The sequence below is a fragment of the Coffea eugenioides genome, chromosome 2 (assembly GCF_003713205.1).
Source record: "Coffea eugenioides isolate CCC68of chromosome 2, Ceug_1.0, whole genome shotgun sequence".
Taxonomy (NCBI): Eukaryota; Viridiplantae; Streptophyta; class Magnoliopsida; order Gentianales; family Rubiaceae; genus Coffea; species Coffea eugenioides.
In genome coordinates this window covers 11,057,842-11,083,355 of record NC_040036.1, presented here as the reverse complement: position 1 = coordinate 11,083,355, position 25,514 = coordinate 11,057,842, and the positions used below count along the sequence as shown (strand labels likewise).

The 25,514-nt window shown below is 36.1% G+C and overlaps 3 protein-coding genes across 7 annotated transcripts; 1 reads left to right on the top strand and 2 right to left on the bottom strand.

The window, feature by feature from the left end:
- Positions 1 to 651: 651 nt before the first annotated feature.
- LOC113760650 lies at positions 652 to 5,903 on the top strand. 4 transcript variants are annotated; one of them, XM_027303317.1, is made up of 6 exons: positions 652 to 1,066; positions 1,316 to 1,487; positions 1,764 to 1,979; positions 2,450 to 2,561; positions 4,391 to 4,631; positions 5,191 to 5,903. In XM_027303317.1, the coding sequence occupies exons 2-6, from the start codon at positions 1,470 to 1,472 to the stop codon at positions 5,270 to 5,272; spliced, it is 669 nt and encodes a 222-aa protein (XP_027159118.1). In that variant the 5' UTR covers positions 652 to 1,066; positions 1,316 to 1,469; the 3' UTR covers positions 5,273 to 5,903. The 4 variants fall into 4 exon arrangements, with proteins under 4 accessions (XP_027159118.1, XP_027159119.1, XP_027159117.1 ...); XM_027303318.1 differs by having other exon boundaries at positions 1,761 to 1,979; positions 2,456 to 2,561; XM_027303316.1 differs by having other exon boundaries at positions 1,761 to 1,979.
- A 197-nt stretch (positions 5,904 to 6,100) lies between these two features.
- LOC113763734 (probable pyruvate, phosphate dikinase regulatory protein, chloroplastic) lies at positions 6,101 to 9,538 on the bottom strand. Its single transcript, XM_027307644.1, has 3 exons — positions 9,039 to 9,538; positions 7,078 to 7,717; positions 6,101 to 6,840 (listed from the first exon to the last, which is right to left on the bottom strand). Exons 1-3 carry the CDS (start codon positions 9,507 to 9,509, stop codon positions 6,737 to 6,739), a joined length of 1,215 nt encoding a protein of 404 aa, XP_027163445.1. The 5' UTR covers positions 9,510 to 9,538; the 3' UTR covers positions 6,101 to 6,736.
- An 8,130-nt stretch (positions 9,539 to 17,668) lies between these two features.
- On the bottom strand, positions 17,669 to 24,978 carry LOC113761988 (gibberellin 2-beta-dioxygenase 8). Of its 2 annotated transcripts, none has more exons than XM_027305213.1 (5): positions 24,888 to 24,978; positions 24,518 to 24,609; positions 21,734 to 22,268; positions 18,276 to 18,597; positions 17,669 to 18,160 (listed from the first exon to the last, which is right to left on the bottom strand). In XM_027305213.1, the coding sequence occupies exons 3-5, from the start codon at positions 22,186 to 22,188 to the stop codon at positions 17,930 to 17,932; spliced, it is 1,008 nt and encodes a 335-aa protein (XP_027161014.1). In that variant the 5' UTR covers positions 22,189 to 22,268; positions 24,518 to 24,609; positions 24,888 to 24,978; the 3' UTR covers positions 17,669 to 17,929. The 2 variants fall into 2 exon arrangements, with proteins under 2 accessions (XP_027161014.1, XP_027161013.1); XM_027305212.1 differs by having other exon boundaries at positions 21,734 to 22,247.
- Between the last annotated feature and the right edge of the window lie 536 nt (positions 24,979 to 25,514).

Sequence of the window (25,514 nt, the reverse complement as noted above, 5' to 3'; positions counted from 1 at the left end):
GGAAATATGGTCCAAGTATTAATTGCACTATGACGTTTGGCAATTGCGTCCAAGGATAATTGAAGCCACATTATATACTATTTAAGTTAAGCATATTTTCGAAAAAGTGTGAAACTGTAAAATTTATTGAGGAAAACTGACACAACCACAAAAATTGTTGAAGCCTACTTTAAAATTAGCCTTGTGTGAAAAAATCTGTTGTCAAAGGTGCTAAATGTGTTCGAAAGTTAAAATATTGGATATGGATTTGCTTTCGTTCAAAGTTTGGGGACTAAAATCGTTAAACACATCATTCGTATCTTGTTCCACACAATTGAGGAGAGATTCTGTGATTGTATTAGTGCAACAAAGTCAGTCTATGAGGCCGAAAATTCACAGCACAAAAAGTACGAAAATGAATACTAGTAGATGTTTAATGTTTTGACAATGCATGCCCTATAATCATTATTTGTGGCCTAACTTGTTAACCCTTTTCAATAAGCATTATTAATGACGTAGGCTGTACCATAACGAGGGTAGACCTCCACATACATGAATAGAACTCTAAAACATTCTTTAAGTAAGTTGATTACAAGCAAACAAAAATATATAGATATATATTAACAGCTAAAGATAACAAAGTCACACATGTAAAGCAGATAACAGATAACAGCAAAGCCTGATCATCAAGAACCCCAACCTGACCAAACCTTTAAAAGTCTCCACTCCCTGCACGAAAACAAGAATTTTTGTACCAAGTTTTTCTCTTCCAATCCCAACTCTCTCCCACTTTACCTCTCCTCTTCTCTCTCTAATCATCCTCGAAATTCTCTGATGCTCTCTCATCTTCTCAGATGAACCTTTCTTTCCTATCCTCCAGTGCTATATACTACTGGTAAAAGCCTTTCAGTTGCAATCAAAAACATAAACACATCGGTTAGAACCCCTGCACGTTATCACTTCCAACATCTCTTCATGCGTATCCAACTTCTTGCCGTGTGAGTTTTTGCAACTGTTTCATTGGTTGATAAGGAAAGAAAAGACAGCACGAAGTTGAAGAAGAGGAAGACTTTGCGCAAGTGTTCAGGTTTGTCAACATATTTCAACGCCATAAATGAATAACCATAGATAGCAGTTAGAAGTAGTTGAATGAAAACTGAAGCCTTTCATTTGGTTCATGAGAAGAAATTCTATTAATTAGCTCAATATTAAGTAGTACTAAGAAATTCTATTAATTACCTCAATATTAAGTAGTACTAAGTTTCTTTAGTCCTAAAGACAAAGTTGACTATCCTACTAGCTTGCTAATTGTTTTTTTGGCATCAAATGGGATCAGGTACTAGTAGATAGTGATTTTGCCCTCGGCCAACTGGGGGTACGCAAGTTGGTGTTAGTGTCACCCTCCAAATCTCTTTTTCTCTCAATCTTCTCTCTGGCCTTCTTGTTTTCACCATCTTTCCCCTCCGAAAGTCGGAAGTTGTTGGGGAATTATGGAAAATCCAAAGCTGGTAACCAGAGCTTCTTCTCGCTTGTCCTTTCTATTACTATAATTTTGTATTTTCTTCATGTCTACTCTTCTAGATTGTTTCCACAACCGCTTCGTTGGAAGTTGGAGGTTGGAACCCCCTGATAGGACTACTACTTCAAAACCGAATCGATTTCTTTCTTCACTTCTCTCTGCCTCTCTCTCTCTCTCTCTCTCTCTTTAGGGTTCTCCAATTAATATGATGTTGGATAAGTAAAGTTAATTTATCTGCATGTCCTTGTCTTGGACAATTATGCAGCTGCAGGAACATATGGGGTCTGAGAATCTGAGCTCAATCAATGAAGTCAGTGAATTGGTAGACAAAGGTGCCCAGGAAATATCAGTTTCCCATCAAACAAATGGTGTGGAGGACTACACAGCCCGGAAAGCATCTGATAGCTTCATAGTGGATATAGAGCGTTTCGCATCACATCTCAGTACTGACAAAGATATCAAAGCCAACTCCAGAATTACAGTTACTTCTTCTCCTTGATTAATATACTCTACAATTCTCTTTGCAATCATTCTGCATCTTATGAAGCTTTACTTATGGCTCAAAATATGTTTATATTTTTCTTCGTATTTTCCTATTTGGTCTTGACCATCATTTCTCTTCCATTTTCTTTCTCTAAATACTACTGCCTTTTTTGCCTACCTTGAAAGCTCACTTAAATGCCTATTCATTATGGCTTCTGTTCATTTATGAAACGTTGAAAATAAAGAGGCTAGCAAGTATTCCCATTCCACAGAATTTTAGTCGTCATCAGTTTCTGCAAACGCCGACCAACTTCAACCTTGGAAAGTCTAGTACTTAAAATGATAAACATTTTTTTTGAGCAATTGCTACAGTAGGTTTAGAAAGACGATTGCTAGAATTTATAAAGGATGTGCTTTTTGTCCCTAATATACGCTTGTCAATTTGTGGATTAAAAAAAAAAAAAAAAGTTACAGAGAAGCCTTTCAAGAAAAGCGTCGCAGGAGCGAGGTGGCGAAAAGAAGTCCAATCCCATTGCCAATGGTGAGAGAGACTATGGCTCCATTGCAATTTCACCAAGAGGTAATCAAGCAACTCTCTCTCTCTCTCTCTCTTGATAATTGTTCTTTTACCGAAAGAGAAAAAAAAATTACTTCCTGAAAAATCAAGGAAGATTTGTTGGGATGGCTAGAATATTGTCAAAGAGCTTGGCGTCTACGTGAAGTAATTACATTGATCATCAAAACGTGACCATGTTTTGGAACCGTTTCTTTGTCATAATTACTTTCAGAACTAATCTCTGATGCATTGTCAATGTATACATGGTTAGATGCATAATAATTAATTTTAATTTAAATTTAAAATTTAAATTTTACATATGTGTCGTGTATTCAATCATAATAATATGAGCTAGGATTTTATCCAAATAAACGATTGCTGGGATAAAACTCAAACCCAACAATTATATTACTATCTCGGAGTAAAATTGGGGCTGCTATTTTGGCTTCCTCAAGAATTTATCCCAAGTTATTTGAGTACGTGTGCCAAAAATTTTTGTTATCAAGGCCATTTTCTCTGTTCAATAAAATGACAAAGAGGGATTGGCAGTAACAAAACCTGTCAATTTTCCTCCATTCTGCAGGCTGTAGCTTCCAAATGAAATGGAATCAGATTCTTCACTGCATTAAAATCCTTTTGGCTCATCTCATTTCTGAAGCATCAATTCAAGCATTTGTAGGATCTGTTTTTCAACCCAGACCTTGTCTGTATCCGAGTTAAAAAAAGTCCAAGAGGTCAAATCACTTGTATAACTAAATTTTCCTTATCGTCAATCCTCTTGCTTTGACATTGTAAAAAATCATATTGGTTTCTCTCTTTCTTTCTTGCTTTCTTTTTTTTTTTAATGGTTTCTTATGTACAATAATTCAAAATGAACTCTGGCATAAGATCGATCTGATATAGGCACAGAGACTGGGTTCCATGTTCATGGGACGTCTCAGAAGGAGGAGTGATTTAGACGGTTAGTTTGATAGGGGCAATAATGTAAATACAAAGGGAAACACTGACAAAAATATTAATAATTCCGTAGGTACTTGTCATGCCGAAAACTGCGCCACGTACTTGCCATCAATCCATTAACAGCCAGCCTTTTAAGTAACGCAATTGGAAGCTGGATAACCCCCCGCCCCCACCCCCAGCCACCGTTTTTGTCATACCATGTGGATTTATCTTCATCGTCATTATATAAAAAGAGAATTTTAATTACCTAATAATACTTGAGGCGGCTTCCTAGGTCATTATTCCTCATAATAATTGATATGACTGGCAGCTTCTTGGATAAAATACTCCAGCAGAGAAGCTAAAGAAGGTCGGGGCTCCAGTAAGCTACTATCATTTTATCTGCAATGAATTCAGTCATAACGGTTAAAAAGTTTGAGAATTGTTTGAAAGATAGAATCCCGAGTTCAATTTCCATAACAAAAGAGAAATGATACCATACAGAACAAAACCACAAGGGCATGTGAAGCTTTTCTGAATGCTGCACGTAATCCAAAATTGCAACATATAATTAATTCTTTGCTTTCTATTCTGCTAGCAGACATACAATATCTCATTTTGGGTGACATTTAAATATTTGGGGTTGGAGTTGGAGTTGTCCACTTTCCTTGAGAAATGGGACTTTGAACATGGCTTTTTTCAAGTCTGCTATTTTTAATATGCACCCTAAAAGACTGTCATTCCTTTTGTGGTTCCATTATTATTTTTTTTTAAGGTTTCTATTCTGTCATCAGGTCATGGCATTTCCTGCACATGCAGGTAACATTAGAAGCTAAGAGTTAGGATCACAATAGGAGATGGGAGGCTTCTTAACCACGTGCTATATTGTAATTTTCTGCATGGTTTCATTGCAGCTTCTTTATTGCAAGGGGGTAGCAGTAGCACGCCTGAAAAGCCGATGGTGGCGGTGGTGGGCGCCACCGAGCACTCCCACAGCCCACAAGTTCATAATCCCATAACTATCATGACCGGCAGCCTTGCCGGACCAACCGAAAGCAGGATCAGCACCGCCAGCAGAAGATTCAGTTTAAGACGATCATCTTCTCCCTCTTGGACTATTGACCCCAGAAGAATCCTTTTCTTCTTTGCCACATTGTAAGTCCGTTTCACTTCCCCTTTATTTATTTTAGAGAAAAATGTTTGGGGCAAAAGAATCCAAAACCAGATGGCAGATGACTGATTTTTTCCTCTTTTTATAAGCTGGATTTAGTATATTAGTCTAAGCATGCTCGAGTCCAGCTGATATATTTATAGATCCTCTGCAATCTATTGACTGATATTCTAATAACAAAGGGAACCAAAAGTCATGGCAGGCCATGCCACCGTTTTGTTAACCCTATCTTCCACTCAAAGGATGTCTTTTAGCATTTCCAGAGGATGACTTGGAAAATTCAAGGATCCTGGACCACTGCTCAAGGAGAGGAATTAGGATTATCAATCTATAAATTAGAAACAAGGAGATTGATAATGATAAGTTTTGGTAATGGCCTTCACTAGATATATACGCTACACTTTATACATATGCAAGTCAAAACAAATCCCACAAGATACCATGAATTTTCATCCTGAAGCTGTACATCTCTGACTAATCTCAGTTTCTCTTTCTTGAAGGACAATTACTGACTGACATTTTCATTATCCTCAACTTTTACAGATCAAGCATGGGAACAATACTACTCATCTACTTCACACTATCAATGAACAAGTTCACTGGACGTGACAATGGCCTCAATTGATGACCGCGAAAGCAATCAGGCATTCCCACCTCTAATCTGGTAAATGGCATCAAACAAAGTGTCTGGCCAAAACTGGAAGCCAGCATAGTATATAGATGAGCACTAGAAAGTTGGTTATAGATGTTTGGGGAAAAAATTCTGCTTTTTTTTCCTGTTAAGCAGCTGGGCACAAGATGGTGGACAAGAAGAATGAATAGAAAACAGTAAAAACAGATTGAAAAGCTAATGCCTTTCGTTACAGGCGCATCATTCTCTGCAGATTTCGCTTTTCTAAGGCTACTCTTAACTATATAATATACAAGATGAAGACAACAGCAGAATGCACTATGACAAAGATGGAATCTTGAGCTCTACCATTCAAAAGTGTTAGGAAAGAGATGATGTGATGCACCTTTTTGTGTTGGATCCATCCATGACTGCCAAGCTAAATGAAGAGCTAGAAAGTAATCCTGTTTAGCCCCAATCAGGTTCCCTTAGACATTAAACTTATAGTTGCGGCTGCCATGTGGGTAGGCAATAAAGTGAATTGTAACAGTGTACAGCACCGAACATGTCTATACGTGTGCAGATTCTAGCCTTAAATGGTTCTAAAACATTTTATGGTACAAAAGCATTCGATTGATTAAAATAACTGGGGGAACTTGAACTTCATATTGTTCAGACCTGAGGACTTAATAATTCACCTTACCTAGGAGAAGAACAATTAATTCATCACAAGGAGAATCCCTCATGTTTCTTGATTGATTGACATATTCTCGATGGATTAGACTATAGAAATTCTTTGGATGAAGGTCTGTAACTCATAATTTTATGTGGAGGAGAATCAAGAAAAAAAGGAACTTTTCGCATTCCAATTTGCATACACACTCAAAGCAGAGAAGTCACAAACAAAAAACAAAAAAAAAAAAAGCACATGTACATGAATTAGCACTCAGCAGCATTTCCTGCTAAAAAACGTTCTAGCATTATGTTGGACGTGAAACCACTAAATCTTCTTACTTTTACTCTTTTTGGAGAAAGTATAATCTAGCCGAACCATAAACTGGGCATTCTTCCAGTAATTTCAACTATTTAGGCAATGGCTCATCAAATATCATGTTTGATTATAGAAGTCATTGCTAAAGCAACTAGATATGTGCAAAAACGCGAGTGGACCTCCCCAATCCCTCTTCTCCTCCATTTGCCCGACTTTCTCTTTCATTTCAAGTAAATTATATGAAGATTGACCGGTAAAAGAGAATCCCATGGCTTTACAATTATTACTTTGTTGCAATGGCATGTAAGATGATCAATCTGAAACTTCTGTACTTTAGAACTTCAGAAAGTACCTTCAGCAGCTCCCAACTTAGTAAGCAATAATTTGCTGGACTAGATGCCTAGACCCATACATTCGCTGACATCTTCTTGTTTCGGCCTCAATGTCAGATCCCTAGGATATTCAGCAGCAAATAGCTCCCAATCTATCTAATAGCGTTTGGAAATTCTTGGCATTGAGCACCTATTCTTTCTATCATGGAAAAGTCTTAGTACAATCGCTGCTGTTTCTTCAATTGCCTTCCCTGTGACTTCTGCAACCATGCCCAGAAACAATACAGTACAAAATCAGGTTAATAACAACCAACCAAGCTAAAATAAATATTTGCACTTAGAAGTTACCACTGTGTTAATCTTGTATCATCCTAGGTTACTTGGTTGCTAAGGATGTCCAAAAGTATCTTCATGTCCCAATTTTGATGATTGTAATGATAATTACATAATATCAGATATTTAGCCGAACATACTATGAGAAGTCTGTAAGTACTCACCAATGACTGGCCAGACAGGATTTTGGGCAAAAATTTTAGCAGCAAATTCCAGCTCTTCTTTTACATGGTCCATTTCAGAATAGTTGCTCCTTATTCCTTCAGCAAAGCCCAAGGTCCTTGATCTTGCACTTCTGATGGTATGCAGAACAACAGCATTGATAGTGAGACCAAAAACCTTTTCTGGGTCAATCTCAAAAAGAGCACTTGGCAACTTTACATTCATTACAATAGGAACATTTGCCACTTTGTATCCTTTTTGTGACAGGTATATTGAAAGTGGTGTTTTTCCAGTGCGAGACACACCAGCAAGAACAATATCTGCTTTATGCAAGTTTTCGGGTAAGGCCCCATCATCTTGCTTTATAGTGAATTCAATTGCTTCGATCCTGCGGAAGTAGTCCTCACTAAGGGAGCTGCTCCGTCCACGAGCCCAACGCGGGAGCCCTGAAGGTGAAACACCCAGGTGGGATGCAATTGATTCTGTTATTGGACCAAGGATATCAGCTGATGGTATACCCCAAAGCTGGCATGCTTGTTTGGCAGATTCAGCCATGGAGGGGTCAGCCAGAGTATAGACAAGCATTGCTCCTTCTTTGGCTGCTTGCTTGATAACCTCCATCAACCGCTCAACATCATCAATCTGGAGTTTCAAAAATATTGCAGCAAAATGACCAAAGGGAAGTGTCAGCTACAAGAAGTAACACACGATCTAGAAGTACACACTTAGAATTGATTAAAAAAAAAAGAACCATTTGCCAATTAACAATCTCACTCAGATTATGCTAGGTCAAGCCCATCTCAAGTTCAAGGTGTCGCTCAAACAGCTTCATCAATTACCAAGTCATGCTAATTACTTCATTAGAAGTCTCAAATGTCTTCACAAAGAAAAGAAGTAAAACATACCCACCTAGAAGCCAGAGTGTGTCTCCATGCTATTATTTTGCACTTTTCTAATGCCTTCATTATGGCATTGGCACAGTGCATCATTTAAGAGAACAACAAAGTACCACAAGAAACATGGATAACTATTGAGATACTTATTTCTCAATGAGGTCTTGAAACATAGACTTGAAAAGTTCCAATAAAACAAGAGCTCATACTTAAAAAGTTCAGGATGATTGCTTGCAGTTGCAGGCAAAGAAACCGCAGAACACTTTCTCCCCTTCTAAATACAATTTTTAGTGCTTTGTGCAATTGGAAACCATAACCAGGATACGTCAAATGTTTTTGGAATCTCACAAAAGAATCAGAAGAAACATGACAGATGAGTGAATTGCAAGTGCTTTCTTAGAAAATAATGTTGGAAAGTTTATAGAAAGATTTGAACACAAAGCTTGGCATTCTATTACAAGATCATAGCTCGTATCTGCCAGTCTTTTCAGTCTACAGCCTAATATATAGAAACACAATTCTACAACCCCATTTCCCAACCGACATTACTTTTTCTTTAAAAATTCAACTGACATCAGTTAGTCAGGCAACTTCTATTGATGCCACGGAATGAAGCCATCTTATCAGTAGGTGATCACTCATTTTTTTTTTTAAGCTGATCACTGATTTATCCACACACTTAAATAACCCCTACCGATTGTTATACAAGCCATGATCCATTAGTTCAAATTAAACGCATCTTCTTCCTGAAATAAGAACTCCACAAGTATGACAAACACTATGGCAACTGAAGAAATGCCAATTTGCATCCCATCTAACCCGTAATCCAGCAAAAATAATAACTTTATGGAAAAATACCTGGAAGGGTATGCTTTGAAGCAAATATTAGCAAACAGGACACAAGTTTTATCTACTTAAAGTTAAGGGCTTCAATCGTGAAAATGTGCTATGAACACGTCAAAATTTCAATGTAAACTCAACCACTGAAACTGAAAACAATACAAATAAGTCAAGAAATAGTACGAGTCTATTTAAAAAGGGTAAAAGCTGTTAAATTCAGTTTAGCTTACCCCAGAGAACAAATGGGTACTAACGGGACAAACCCGATCGACCAAGCAATGTTCAAACTGCCCTAAGGCAGCATTAACGGAATGCTCCGCCGTCCAGCCGGTCCCATCAGACACCATGTAAATTGACTTCCCACCTGCCGTTACTTCCGTTTCATCCGTTCCGCTGACCCCACCACTCTCTTCACCCGACTCACTTTCCCAATTGATGGAATTAGAACTATTGTTACTGTCAGTACGAACTAGAGAACCGGCGGTGCTGGTAATTTTCTGAACCCGGCGGTCTAGTTTCCGGCCAGAACGGACTGCGCGAGCACGGGACCACCGGTTTAGTTGCGGGCTACTTCTGATTTTTCGGGAAGGTTGGTCGGATGGAGATGCAGGTTCAGACTTGGACTTCGGTTCGGAGACGGACGAGGCTGTCGTCGTCGTCGTAGTGAGGTTTGAGAAGCTTAGGGTTGTAGAAGAAATCATTTTTGCTTGATTCTTTAGATATTTTTGTGAATTTGGATAACGGCGCTTTTGATTTCGGAATTGGATATTGAACCCAGTGACACGTGGACGTCGCCTCGTTGTGTTGAGTGAATTTTGTCACGGCTCAATGAGTTCCTGGCAAAAGCCGCAAACCTCGTGAAAACATTTCTTAATTACTTTTTTACTTGACAAACATCAAAATTGTTGCAGTATATTTATTTATAAAAAAACTTTAAAAAATAGCAATTCAAACAAAGCATTACTCTTTCATCAATAAAATTAGAAAAAAGTGTTTTCAAGGTACAAAAAGGTCATTTTCTTCATCTTTAAAGTATTTTGGATGATTGTTACATCTTTCATAAATTATTCAATATTTTGTAAATTTTTAATTAATTTTGTCTAAATTGCAAAATAAAATCAGGTAAAGGATCTTTCAACCCTATTAAAAACTTGTAATTTTTCATTAAAGAACCGCATCAGACTAATTTTCAAATGTTAAAGAACTATAAATTAGTCTGTCATAACAATTAAGAAACGAGAACAAAAGGACAACTTTGGAATGAAATTATTTTTACTCTCTCAAAATTAGTTTTAAATCATATATTTTGAATTGGGTTAAAAATATTACATAAAAATTGAAAATAGGAGAGATAAGTGATATTTTACGAATCTCCAACAATTTTTTTTTTCATTTAAACCAGCCAAGATATTTCAATCAGATGCCAATGCAACCAGACAATGACGGAGCCAAGGGGAGGTTGAGGATAGTGCTGTTAATCGAACCGAGTATTTGAACGCCGAGCTGGACTCGTGACGAATTCGAGCCAGGCTCGAGCTCGCTCGACCGTGTGGACGAGCCATAATATGCACTCGAACTTGACTCGAAAAATGAAAATGTGGCTCGAACTCGAACTCGACTCGTTTATCACAAATGAGCCAGGCTCGGAAGAGCTCGAGCTCGAAATATCTGTCCGAGCTCGAGGCTCGATTTCGAAATATTTGTCCAGCAATCAGTTATTACGAAGTCCTGCTCCAGCATAGTTCCATTTAATAGATCCAAAAATTTGTCCAGAGTTTGGCTATCCAAAATCAACAAAAATTACTAGGATTGGCAACCAATGCCATTCTCATTCAAGAATATATAAACTCTAACCACATTTCATCCGAGACAACATATAAGACCATAACATTCATACAACACAAACTCTAGAAATAAAAGTCAACAAATACACAAACTACAGCCTAATTCCATACGAGACAACATCCATAAGAGCCAATATATCACAACAGGTTTTGTCCAGCTAAATAAACACACAAACTACAGCCAAACAAACTGCTACATAGCTAAAAAATTGTCCAACTTCAGAAATCACAAGAAAAAGTATAGCAACCCCTTCAGAAATCACAATAAAAAGTACATTTCACAAGTCCAGCTTTACAAATCACAAAAAACAGCATCACATATTCTAGAAAATAGCCTTCAAATGTCCGGAAGATCAATTTCTTCAATTGTAGATGATTCGGGAACATCGAGTGGTTCCTACAAAACGAAAACAAGAAAGTTACAACTCCTAACAAGATAAAATGAGCTGGCAAAATAAACAACTAGTAGAAGATATATTTTACTTACACGAGACTTGTTTTTTAACCCATGAAGATTGCGGATCCAATCATTCCCACAAAGTAGCATTTGCACCGTTTCAACAGACATAGAAGCACGCCTATCATCGATTATTCTACCACCAGCACTGAAAGTAGATTCAGATGCCACAGTTGTAACTGGAATAGCGAGTACATCACTTGCCAATCTTGACAATATAGGAAATCTCCACCTTTCCCCTTTCTACCAACCCAGGACATCAAGATTTGTATTTGCATCACAAACATACCTGCCCTCTTCCAAATAGATATCTAAATCTGATTTTTCAGGAGGAGCCTTGTCAATTTCACTAACAATCATCTGAAATTTTTCTTTCCCAGTTAGAACATTAACTCCAAGTTTTTTAGCAGCCCCTTGGGTAGATTTACTTGAAATTTCTGCATGTTTTCGTTTTCCAGCTTCTCTTTGTGGTTCCTCACTATGAGATGAGATGTGAGCATCCACATATTCATTATAGAGGTCATAAAGAATGCATCTAATCTCATCAATGTACCTAGGGGCTGCATCTTCTCCATAAATAACTGAAAAAGTATGATTAACAAAGATCATTTTGTACCTCGGATCAAGAATAGCACCCAAAGACATCAAGTCATTGCTTTCACCCCAATACTTGTCAAATTTTTATGCCATACTCTCAACCATAAACCTAATATGATCAGAAAAATCGAGAGCTTTTTCATTTAATAGCTCTTTAATCCTATACAACTCTACAAGAAAAAAGTTAGCTGTTGGGTAATCCCAACCTCCATAATAGGATTTGTTGACGATCCTTGGAATGAATGAAACAGAGGACTGTACATACCTATTATTTAAAAGGAAAAATATACTTGAGTCAAATCCATAAGGAACATATGCAGGAATATATGCAGTCAAGTCCATATGATATTTAATAACAATTTTCAGCTTGCTTTTCGCCATTTCTACAAATGCATTTATCCAAATTAGCAATAAAACCTGAAGCACCATTTATGCAACGAATAACAAACAATTTCAGCAGAAAAAAAAATCTTCTTAAGCACTAAAAGTATTTATTTTCGAGGATCACTAAAAGTATTTCTAGAGTATTTGGTGACTAATTTTTGGTAACATAAATACTTTAGGTTTGATAATTTAAAAGCACTTTTTATTAGAAGTATTTGTATTAGAAGAGTTTCTTTATAACACAGCAGCTCCAAATGGGATTTAAATTAACAGGAGTTCTTCCATTATCATTCTGCTACAACTGCTAAAAAGAGTGCACTGATCCTTCCAAGTACGCCTAATTTTGACCCAATATTTGTCAGCTCAACAGAACTAAGCTAGTCATGAACTTGTGCCATCCATAACTAGTAGTATTTTTTAACCAGGCTTTTGAACCATTTTTCACTATTTTTTAAAAAATATTTCAATGTCATCCTAATTATGTAATATTAAAATAATTAAAAAATATTATATCATTGATCCAGTTGAACCATGAACAGAAAGCTTATTGATTCAAGTTTTATCCTGAGTTTGAAAACTGTGGATTGTAGATTGGGTGCAGTTGTCTCCATAATTAAAAAAAAAGGATCTATTTCTAGGAAGCTGGTAATGTTGCTCAAAACTCAAAAGCATCTCTTCCTTCTTTCTCTCACAGGGAAGAAAAAAAAAGAAGCTCTTGCTTCTCATTGCAACATACATATCCAGCCAAAGCAACTTTCTCAACAATTTACACTTCAGGTAAAGTGTACTAAACTTCAGGTGTAAGTATATTTTGGCCTAATTTCATCTTGGTAATAGCACGTTACCTTAAATTCAGTGTTGCCAACAATATAGTATTTAAAAATTGAATAAGCTTATACATAATCTGGTTATGATCTATGAAGTGATTTATGTGATATATTCAATTAAGTACATGTTGGCTACATGCTATTTATGCAGTTTATTACAGTACATGTTGGGATAATTTACCTATGAAAAGAGACAACACTTACCAGAAATCAACGATGGATTAGAGAAACCAGTCAAATTGGACTGGTTTTGGCCGTGGCAGTGGACCGATTGTTAATGGAAGAAAACAGAGGTGCTGGCTGTGGGTTGCGGCTGTGGGCTGCGGTGGAGAGGCAGAGGTTGCTGTGGGTTGTGGCTGTAGGCTGCGGGTTGCGGTTGTGGACTGCAGTGGAGAGGGAGGTTGCTGGCTGTGGAGTGCGGCGGAGAGTGCGGGTGTGGGTTGGGACTTGGGAGGTTGCTGAAATAAAGCGATGCAATATCGAACCCTAGTCCAAATTTCTTCTCTTTGACTGCTAAAATGACAAAAATGCCCTTCTTTGTCTAGCTCAATCGAACTACTCGATAAAGAAGGGAATTCGAGCTTACTCGACTCGATAACTAAACAAGTATTTTTCAAGCTCGAGCTCGACTCATTAATTGAAATTAACGAGCCGAACTCGAGCCTTATCGAGCGGAGTCTTAACGAGTTTTCGAGCTACTCGTTTGGCTTAACAGCTCTAATTGAGGGGGCCATGGCCCCCCCTAAGTTTTAAAAATTTTAATTCATATATGTATAAGATAAAGTTGCCTCCCTTAATTTTTTGTAATTTTAGTTTATATTATGAGAGTTAATATATACATATATATATATATATATATCTGTGTGTGTGTGTGAATTAGCCAACCTTGATTTAATTTTTTCTTCAAAAAAAGTTATTTATTTTTTATTGTGCTAATTATTCAACGTTCAAAAAATTAAACATATAATTTGATGATCCATAGTAAATTGACCCAATTTGATATATTATAATAAAAGACTCAATTTATAATTATCAATAGGCTAAACCAAAAATAATTACTTTATTGGTCCATATACAAATATACAACTTAGCCTAATTGATAAAAAATTTAAAATTAGTGATCTATCCTCTTGTTGACTCATATACAAATATACAAATAATTACTTGAAGGCTTGGTGAAGACAAGAAATTGAGTGATCTATCCTATTGTTGACAGATTGATTATAGAACGGACATTTTCAATTATGAATATAATCAAAACAAAGCTCCAAAATAAGATAAAAGATAATTTCTTGAATGACTGTCTAACAATGTACATAAAAAAAGGAAGTTGTTCAAAAATTTACCATTGATTCAATTATAGATGAATTTAGTTCTATGAAAGAACATAAAACTCAATTTACTTTTAAGAAAGGAGGTTGAAATATCAAGATATGCTAACATAACTTTTATCTTTATTAATTGAAAATAGTTATATTTATATTGCATAATTATATTTTTATTTTTGCATAAGTGACATATTGGAGCATTTTCTCATAATTTACAATTTGGGTAGTTTGTGATGTTATAAGATATTTAATGATAGGGTGTTAATTGTTGGTATTTTAATTATTAATTTTCCCTTCTATCCCTGACAAATATTGTGTTAATTGCTGATATTTACTCATATTTGGTATCGGGACTTAATTTCAGGAATGAAGCAGAAAACTACCAAAAAGGAGGGACTTTATGGAGAATATGGAGACTTCTAAGGGCTTCAATCCTTAGGCCTTGGATTGGTGGGGACCACAAAGCTATAAGTCATTTGGGCTCTTAAAAGAAAGCAACGTAGAGAGACTTGGAAGAAGGAGTAATTTTGGAGACTTTGTCCACATGTGTGGGGACCACCGGAGATAGCTTTTAGTCATCTTACTTTTGGCTTTTTAAGGAGAGGACGTACAGAAGCAAAGGGGACCTCTAGTTTAGCTTTTTTAGTTTAGTTCTAGTTTCCTTTCTCTGGACTGGCCTCTGACACACGCCAGGTGTTCGACAATATTCCCCAACGGGAAAAACATCTTTTATTCCTTGCTTTCTAGTAAAAACGCAATGCCTTTGCAATCCAGTACTTTTGGCTGCAATTCAACTATGAGGAGTGGCTAATTTCTTCATCTAGTCAGAGGTTAAATCGAAGCTTTGGTTCGACAAAACTGTGAGATCGAATTGATTTCCCTACGTTCTTTAATTTGCAAGTGTTTATATATTTCCTGTTCACTTATGCATATGATTATTTCTTGCAATTAAATACTTGATCACTGTTTAATTGTGTGAGTAATTAACAGCCATCTAAGAGTGCTCAATCCGTAATTGTTGGGTAATTTTAGTGCATGTGGCAAGTGATATGATTCAATTGTAGTAGAAACTTTTGAGTCGTTGTTGCGGAAATATATGATATAGCCTAAATAAACCGAGCGTGTGTGTTTGTTGGTTATAATTGGTGGCCAGTCTAATGATTAATGCTGTCAATAGGTTAAATCCTAAGAGCGTGTTTAGGACTGCTTAATTGGCTAGGGCAATAACTACAGAGCTTGTTGTGGTTATCGAATCAGTAAGGTTAGGCAGGTTGTCAGAGCTTGTTGACAACCATAACCAGTTTATTTGTAAATGAAAGATTTTATCTCTGCATCTGTGATCAGTGATTCGAACCATAAGTGGAGATTATACCTTTGACTAGAGATTTTCCTTCCGTCAATTTACTTTATATTTTTAATTTGAGCAATTAAATTAGACAGTTCCATATCAACTTCCCCCATTTTTATTTAATGTTTACATTCATTCAAAATAAATTCCCAAGTCCCTGTGGATTCGACCTGCTCGCTGCTATATTTCGAATTTTGTCTTTCACGTAATTAATACACTTTGGTATATCGGATCAAGCAAACTCTGGCACCAGGGTGAAGCTAGTAACCCATTGCACAGCCTAAGTCCCTGCTCCAGTACCATAGTGGACTTAATTCGTGACTTAAGAGTAGGAATTTTATTTTTGCTGGTTTGACACCCAACATTTAATCAAAGGTTATTTCTTGTTCTGATTTTTGTTATGACTATGCTACATATTTATGAAGTAGACATACCTTTCTAATTAAAATTAATATTTGATATTTTAAGATGTCATATATTTAAATAAATGAACATTATTTTGAACATAACATATTAAGATAATTTTGTTCAGAAAAATTTTGCCCCCCCTCCCAAGGAAAAAATCCTAACTCCATTCTATAATCTATAGAATGGATGTTTTCAATTATGAAGATAATCAAAACAAAGATCCAAATACAAGATAAAAGATAATTTCTTGAATGATTGCCTAACAATGTACATAAAAAAAGGAAGTTGTTCGAAAATTTAACATTGATTCAATTATACATTTTTTTTCTTTTTAAAGGATCCTTTTATTTATTCCAAGTTAACGTGAGAGAGTTACAATAGATATAGAGAGTGAACTGAATGAGCCCTTCCCCCTAACCAATTATACATTAATTTACTTCTATGAAAGAACGTAAAACTCAATTTACTTTTAATAAAAGAGGATAAAATTTCAAAGTATATTAACATAACTTTTATCTTTTTTTAATTGAAAATAGTTATATTTATATTGCATAGTTATATTTTTGTTTTTGCACAAGTGACATATTGGAGCATCTTCTCATAATGTGCAACTCAGGTGATTTGTGATGTTATAAGATATTTAATCAAAGATTATTTCTTGTCTTAAATTTAGTTGTGACTATGTTATATATTTATGAAATAGACATACCTTTATAATTAAAATTAAAATTTGATATTTTAAGATGTCATATATTTAAATAAATGAAAACTATTTTGAACATAACATATTAACGTAATTTTGTTCGAAAAAATTTTGGCCCCCCAAGAAAAAATCCTGACTCCGTCACTGCAACCAGAGGCAATGGTGGATCCACAATTACCAATTACCAAACACTAGCATGGATCCAGATTTATGAAATAGACATACCTTTAATAAAATTAAAAAAAATTAATAAATCAAAAATATTAAAATTATATAAAAAATAAAAATGAATTAAAGGAAAAAAATATGTAGAAAATAGATTTGGGTATTGGGCGGGATCAATCTAAACCCATCCCAAAGTGATCCCGCCCAACTTAGTCCCAAAATACAAATGGGTAAGATTGAGCCCAAACCCATATGACCCGGTTCCATCACAAACCCAAGCAAATCCCGCCCATCCCGCCCATTTTGCCACCTCTAACTACATTATTGCCCGAGTCTCACATCCCCCATGCAATGGAATTTGGTAGTCTTGTTGAAACGTTCGTTATTATATTGTTATGTTTACCTTATTCGCCGTAGCCTTTTCAAGTTATGAACAATTGATACTGGCAATCCTGTCCCTGTTCAACAAGTAAAAGAACTTGTCTTAAGAGCAAGGCTAAGATTGTAAACTATGAATCCATCATTTTTTAAGTGTTAGTGCACAAAGTACGGGGAATTATTCTGGTGACAGTTAGGGCGAGGATCGATGTACTTATTTAACGTTATTTTGGATTAATCTCAATTTGTGAAACTAGTTTTCTTTTTCTTTTTTTCTTGATTCTCATTTGGTATTGTGCGTAAATTCAAGATTTTTAATTAAACTTTGATGCATGCATGGTGATATAGCATAAGGAAATCAGGATATGTTTATAGGGACAACAAATTAGTACACACTACCTTTTTTTCTTTCCTGGCTATAGAGCATTAATTACATGCACGAAGGATATATAATGAGCAAAACTTTGTACATTTAATAGAAGAAGGCAGGAAATTAATTCCACCTCATAACACCTCCCAAACAAGGCACATAATGAAGGACTTCTTACTCACTAATATCTTACCTCACACTTTGCATATTATAAGGATTTTTTCTTCTTTTTACTTTCTTTTCTTCTTGGGCTTTCTTGAGCAAGAAAAATATAGTACTCTATGACTGGATTGACTAGATTTGTAGTTACAATCATACGAGAAATCTAGTCAGACCTACTTTGTAACCGAACTTTTTGACGTCCTCTTGAACCTGATCTCTGTACTCCCTAAAGCTAAATTTTCTGTAAACTGAAGGATCCACGCAGCTCTTGATTGTAGTTTCATAGGACGGACACAAGAAAAATGCAATGGAATACCTCTCCTTTAGCATATTGGTCACAACCCTGTGTTCAACACTTTTATACACACCATTGCTCCATGCCTGCACCATCATGTCAACATAACATATGTCAAAGATCCTGTACTGCAGCAATCAGAGAGTTTTTTTTTTTCACTTATCTATATATATATATATATATACACACACACACACACACCTGAAACAAATCTCCAATATTGATGATTAAGGCTTCAGGATTGGGTTTAACAGAAATCCACTTGCCATCCTTCACTAATTGCAATCCTCCAATCTGATCTTGGTGCAGTACTGTGATGAAATCGCTATCGGTGTGAGGCATCAAGCCGTACACTCGAGGAGATATGGGACACGGTGGATATCGATTCATTCGAAGATAGCAGGTGCTTGGCAAACATGTTTGCCTGAAGAATGTCGACTTATGACCCATATTTTCTGCCAAAATCTCTGCTAGCTTATGTGCTAGCTCAGACATTGTTTTGGCAAATTTTTCCATTGTTGAGCTGAGGTAATTAATGATGCAAGGTGGAAATGAGAGAGATTAGAATTCATTAAATAAACAAGGCATATATATATATATATATAGTAAATACATATATGCCGCAGGGGGAAGGGTATAATCCAGAATATGACTAGGCCAATAAATTTGTACATGATCATCATATTATATATGCAGGGGATGTTCAAAGATTTATTATCTTACTTTCTATTGCAATGTACCCAATATATATAAGAGTAGGGCAATCCGACAATTTAAAAGTTTAATAATAATCTGTGGAAAAATAAATAGGGAGGTCGCAAGCAATACTCCACAAGTAATCCCAAAAATAGCTGGTAAGTTTGGTGGGTAGTAATTAAAGATTGGTAGGTAGCAAGTTTCGAGGACAAACAGACGCTGGAAGAAAATTTTATGTTCCTGTACCTAGCGAGATCTTCCAGCACATTGCATGTGATGATTTATGACCTTTCACTACTTCTGTTTCCTGGCTGATAATATGACGATTTTTTTTTTTCTAGGGAGGAGAAAAGCAATTGTACAGTCAATGCATGAAAAGGCACGTCGAAGCATGAATGAATTGTACAGTCGAGAATGTAGTGAAGCTGTCTCAGATTTGGCCACAGGGAAATTTGCTTCATTTGGTTCTGTCTCACTCTCAGCGTGTGCTGCTACAAAGGGACATATTTACTCATATGCCCAACTTTGCCTTTGATCTTCAAAGCATCTAATTCAGAAGATGTTCTCTTTAGTCATCAATTTATCAGATATGTATGTATGTATGTTTTTCAAAAATTGCACATTTTTTTGTTGTCTTTAAAGATATAATAACGTAGGCTTATAAGGAGAAAAAAAAACCAAAAAATTCAATGTCATTCCTTTTAATAGAGTATTATTTTTCGAATTCATTAATTGGGCTTTTAAAAAGAAAATATTAATAGCAAAAAAAAAAAAAGGACATAAAAGTGATTAAAAAAAAAAAGGGTATCCCACTTGGGAAAGACCGTGGGAAAGTGTGGTGTGGAATGACATTAATACAGAGACCAATTAATCGGCAATCAGTAGAGACACGGGGAAAAGAGGTGAGTACAATAATGTTGTGTGGTCTTCAGACAATGAGTGGAATCTCCTCAAGATTCCGATCCACCTATATAGCGGACAAGGGTTCGGCAAATAAATTTATGTTTTTCTTTTGGCGGCAAACATTTATCGATTAAACATAATAATTATGTAAATCTTTTCTTTTCTATTATTTTAGGCTAGAATTTAAGATTATGTGGGCTTGGTAGAGAACTTTGGCACATTTTATGTTTTAAGAATTACTCGTTTTTAGATTTTTTTTTGTTTGAAAAAACAAATTAGTATACGAGTAAGAGTAGAAGTAAATATTATTGTAATAATATTAAAAAAAAAGAAGAAAGAAAAAGAATAGCCTGTTCTAAAGAAAAGTTTTAGTTTTAGCTATTGAACATGCTTAAGATAGATGCCTCCATTTCCAATAGAATGAAAATATATTTTTCACAAGCAAAACCTTCGTTTGCTTTCCACTGCCGACAATCTTAAATTCTTAAGAATACCTAATAGTGAACTAATCTCCCTCTACAAGTACAAGCGTGACTAGGAACCAATCCTTTCTCCACCACTGTTTGGTGGGGGTCTAAGAATTCGATTTTCTTGCAAATGATTAATTATGAAAAGGCTAGCTCCATTCCTTTACTTTGTCAAAGTGACAATATAGCCCCCTCCAAAATTTTTTTTATTTTTTTGTGTTAAAATTAAGCATGGAAACACTACTTTTTTAAAAAAAAAAACTCTCAGATAAAACGTAAGCCTAACATCAATACTTCGCAAGCCTAACAACTTGATCTTTTCTTCTGTAAAATTACATGCAGAAATCGGTTTCTCACTTAAGATCATCAAAACTACATTCACACCTATTTTCTCCCAAGCAAATGTTGCACTTCGACCCTGTAATCCAAATATCCAATGATGGTTAGCCAGTTGGGACGCCTTTACCACTCACCAAAATCAAAATGAATGAAAGCATCACATCAACGACTGATGTTGTGGATGACTTGGTTGACAAACCAAAAGCTTATCAACCATAGAGTTGACAGCACGTAGCACATAGTTTTGATTCATACATTCTTTAAGAATAATTGCTTGCTTTCCCTAATTATCAGCCGCCTCATTTTTTGATTTTTCAAAATGAACATAATTGCATCACAGATAAGCCCTCCACAACAAATCGGGATACTGACGTTATAAGTATACTGTATCGATTTAATGTATGTGAGGTAAAAAAAATATTTAAAAAAGTACAAATATTTTTTAAAGAAAAAAGTTACAATCCAAACAAGTCGATCTAAAGATAAAATTAAAATGAGACTAAGAGATTAATTTATATTAGGATACTATCAAATGCCATCGATAACTCTGTAATGTCGTCTATGGTGTTGATATTTTTTCTTTGCAAGAAAGTAACAAGTAATACTTTGGGAGAGACTTTAACAAAAAAAAAAAAAAAAAAAAAGACAGCTCAACATTTTTAATTCACATCTTCTGCAAGTTTGGTTAACCACAGCATAAGACATGGATTTAGTTCCTCCCAAAATCAGGTAAAATAATAAAAGTCATATTCAATGAACTAATTATTGATTGACTTCTAGTAGTTATTAATAGACTTCTTTTTGTACTAAAATATCATGTGCCAAGTGGCGCTGAGTTGGCGGATAATACATTTCCACCGTTGATCCAATAAAATTAGTGGTGCCTGTCGCTCTACTCTTGTTTGTTGGGCCTGCAGCACTGCCATGTACTACCTGTAAATATTTTTGGGTACAAATGTACTACCCCAGAGTACTAATTGTGCTTCCAATACTTACTTCTAATAATTAAGACACTATTAACAGCCAGTTCTCTGCCAATACAGCTACGCTCCTCTTTGTACTACCAAAAATATGCACAAGATTTTAGCTTCAAAATCTAAATGTGTTTTAGGTGTATCACCGGTTGTATCTAGTCATAATATGTGTGTAAGCAAATTTCATAATAACAGAAAACATATATACCAAAAATTAATTGGAAACAAAAAAAAGAAGAAGAAGCACGAAAGTCATAAAATTAAGGGGTAAAATATTTACCTGAGACTATTGCGACCACCTAAACCTGAGATAGCATTGAGAGGTACGTGAAAAGCTTCCGACCAAGCCAACTGCTTCAGGCAAGTAGCTGAAGGCGTCCCCCAACGGTAACTGCCGGCCAAGAGGCCGAAACCACTTTCGTTCATCTTCTCGTGAAATGGTTTCTTGAAAGCCTTGATTTGCTCTGATCTCATTTTGTCCAATATCTCACGAGAAATCCCATGATTCAATACTTGGAAGAAACCCCATTCTTGGGATGCTCTAGCTATATCCTTCTTGCACCTCTCCCTGGCAAGCTCGCCCGAGTTTAGCTGAGCAAGATCGATCAGCGGAAGCTCGCACTCTTGTACGATGAAAAGGTCGTAGTCGTTAGCGTACTTGGGACCTGTATCTGGTGATTTGTTGAACAAGCTATTGTACTGCTCTTGGAATGGTGGATCGTGCGAACCTTCCATGATCCAAATGTTAGAGAAACTCTTCCTCGTTTGCTCCTTTTATGGAGAATATTTTAACCCTACAAAAGAAGTTTACCATGCTAAGGGTTGACGTGAGAACTCGACCAGGAGAGTAGATGATGCTATGTAAAAAGAAAGAAGGTGAAATAGTAGAGGGGGAAGAGGCCAGTTCAGCACATTAATTACAGGTTAAAAGGGAAAAAAAAAAGTAATTTGGGAAATGCACAGCTCAAGATTAGCTTAGCCCAGGACAAGAATTTTTGTCGATTAGTGAGCTAAGGACCTAGTAGAAGACAGGAAGTACTGGATGACAAAACCATTTTTGCCATGTTTCTTCTTAGTTCGTCGTCGATGAAAACGTTAGCCACTCTATTGGCCATTTTTGGTTTGGAGACTTTGGGGACAAAGGTTGACGTATGTAGTTTCTGTGTTAAGGTGGAGGGGCGTCGACCGGGGATGTCTGCCCCTTTTGGATAAGATCCTTGTTCTTAAGTAGAACTGAGGGACAGGAGGCCCGAAGGTCCCAAAGCCTGAAACCCTATCTTAATCCGTACTAGATTTTGAAGTGGGAAAGCGGACGAGCAATTTGGCTATATGCTTATCCCAATAAGAGAAATGTAGTTTTAGTTTTCACTGTTTGGTACTTAGCTGCTATTTTGCTCATGTATAAATTCAATTTAATGTGCACATGATTACATATGACTAAATTTTTTCAATAATTAGGAAAAAAATTTCCTAAATCTGCTTTAAATTGAATACGTTGAGAACCAACTGGTAACTGCCAAGTACTAAATATTGAGAACTGAAACTGCATTTTTCCCTATCTCGAGTCTATGAATGGGTTTGATGGAAAACAAAGAGAAATTTTGATGATTATCTAAAGGTCGAGAGCCATAAAGATTTAAAGTAGTATTTACAAAAGGGTCACTTTTTCTCAAACGACATTGGGTAAGTTTTTATTTGGATTAAGGTGGATTTTCAATAACATCCTGCTAAATGGCAAGGTGACTTACACATTAAGGCCAACATTGTCCTTTTCTACAAAGGCTGCCAGCCTCCCACCTCTCACCTGCATACGAGCACCCGATGATGGGTATCAAATCGGGTAACTCATAAGTCATAACTACTTGCCAATTCATATAATCACTTCTCCTTACTTGCCTGCTATTTGAATTTGCCAAATTGAAGCATCCGGAATACGACCCCATTTTTCACCTTTTCAGCCTATTTGTCTGGTTTGTAGGGATTAATTTGTTCCGATTCAGGCTCAACAATTAATTCTAGGTGTTCGCGTCTTAATTCCCAAGAAACATGCATCTTGAATTATTAGTGATTAACTTTAGCTTGAGCTCTAGCTACACCACGACAAGATTATGCGACCAAATTAAAGCGGCTAAATGAATCTTGTACAGATTAAGATTTTTTTTTTTTTAAAATTGTCTTGTTTGCGTCTGCATTCTTTTTTTATTATTACTTAAATATGTGGTCTTATGAGGCAAAAGCCAAATGTTCTCTGTTTCACTAGGCTGCTGAATTCTCTCGTATTAATCCCACTTGGGCATGGGACATGCAGACATGGTGGTGCTTTCAGATCATGCTTTCTAATGGGACAAGAATTGAGTCATTCTAGGTCTAGGTAAAGTGAAAATTCTTAGGTAAAGGGCCAAAAGGGAAGAAGCATCGCCTTGAAACTTAGGATTCACAACTCCCCAAGAACTATGGCTTCCTTAGGTATTCGGAACTATCCGATGCCAGTTTATTGCTCTCGTGTTTTTGTGAACTTTAAGAACAGCAGACTTTGCATAGAGATACGAGGCACCTAATTCCCTGTTACAGTACTTGGATTGGCCAAAGAATTCCTTTTGGCCGAATGTAAAGAAAATAATAGTACCACATGTATTCTTGAAAAAGAAAGGCTACCCTAACATTCATTTATACGAAATTAAAAATACACAAAGAAACGAAAAGGTTGGTGGTCCATTGACCTAAGAGAACAGTCAGAACAACGACCAAGTTTTATAACCTCTAAACAAGCCACACGAGCTTGTTTATTACTCAGTAGAAAAAGTGTACAGGAGCATAATATCTAGGAAATTTTTTATTTGCTATAATCTTAAGTTAACAGCATGTTAGATTAAAAAAAAAAGGTAGAATATTTGGATTTGAGTTAGTAGTGATCGGAGTTGAATTCACACAAACCTTATTTTATAAAAAAAAAAATACTAAATACCTACATAGGTACTACCCCACATAAATTAGGTATTGCATGGTTGATGGTGATAAAAGCTCAAAAAAAAAGTACAATATGGTTCAACATCCTTAGCCTTACCCGGTTCATGTCTGAGGAGACTAGGCTAGGCTACTGCTTTCCAGTTCCCCCGAGGATCACTAGGCGTTGAGCTTTGCCCGACTGTATTGGTCCTGCATTTCAAGGGAGAAATTTAACTCAAAATAACTAGAAGACTTGAGAGACTAGTCTATATGTTGCCTGGTTGTTCCTTGCATGGCAAATGCAAAAAGAGGGCCTCCATTATTTTCTTGAAAGGCCAAAAGAAAAAGGAAAAAAAATATGTATAGAAAGACTAAGATCCCTCAACAAATAAAGCTGTCGCTGGACTAGAATCAGACCAAAAATAAGAATAAGAGATACATGGAGGATAAAATTCATATGTAAAAATGACTAATGAGTTGTGACGTACGTGAGAGACGCCTCAAGAAGAGAACATGGGCATTTTGAGAAGTAGAAGTGGAGCTAGTGGGGGTACTTTCTTATGTCTAAGTGCACAGTCCAGAAAGATTGGAGGGTGGAGACTTTTATAGGGAAAATTGATGAGGAGGTCATTCATCAATCATTAATGGTGTTGAATTCAATTGACAAGATAAAATGGAGAATTTATGCTCATGAAAAGAACACGCGGCTAAGGATTCAATCAGAGAAAAAGAAAAGCAAAGAATTCCCCCCAATAAAACCCTTTTTTCTTTGGAAGACTTCAGAATCTATAAATAGTACCCCCATTAAAGAAAATTCAACATTTCTAGACATATCTAACTGCGAGATCAAACTGCCTTAATGAATTTCTCCAAAATATGAATGAGGCCACCAGAACTGAACAGTATACACACCATTTGGGCCACATTTCTGATGCAGTACCGTAGCGCAATGGAAGGGTGGTCTGCCGCCGAACACACATATTGGCTTTTTTAAATCGTTTAAGAAGTTGAATTGATATACTACATATTGTTGCTAAAAAGCTCTGTAGCTGAGAGTGAAAGATTGAGAGATGGAAGACATATCCAACACAGTTAATCAAGCCATCTACCATTTA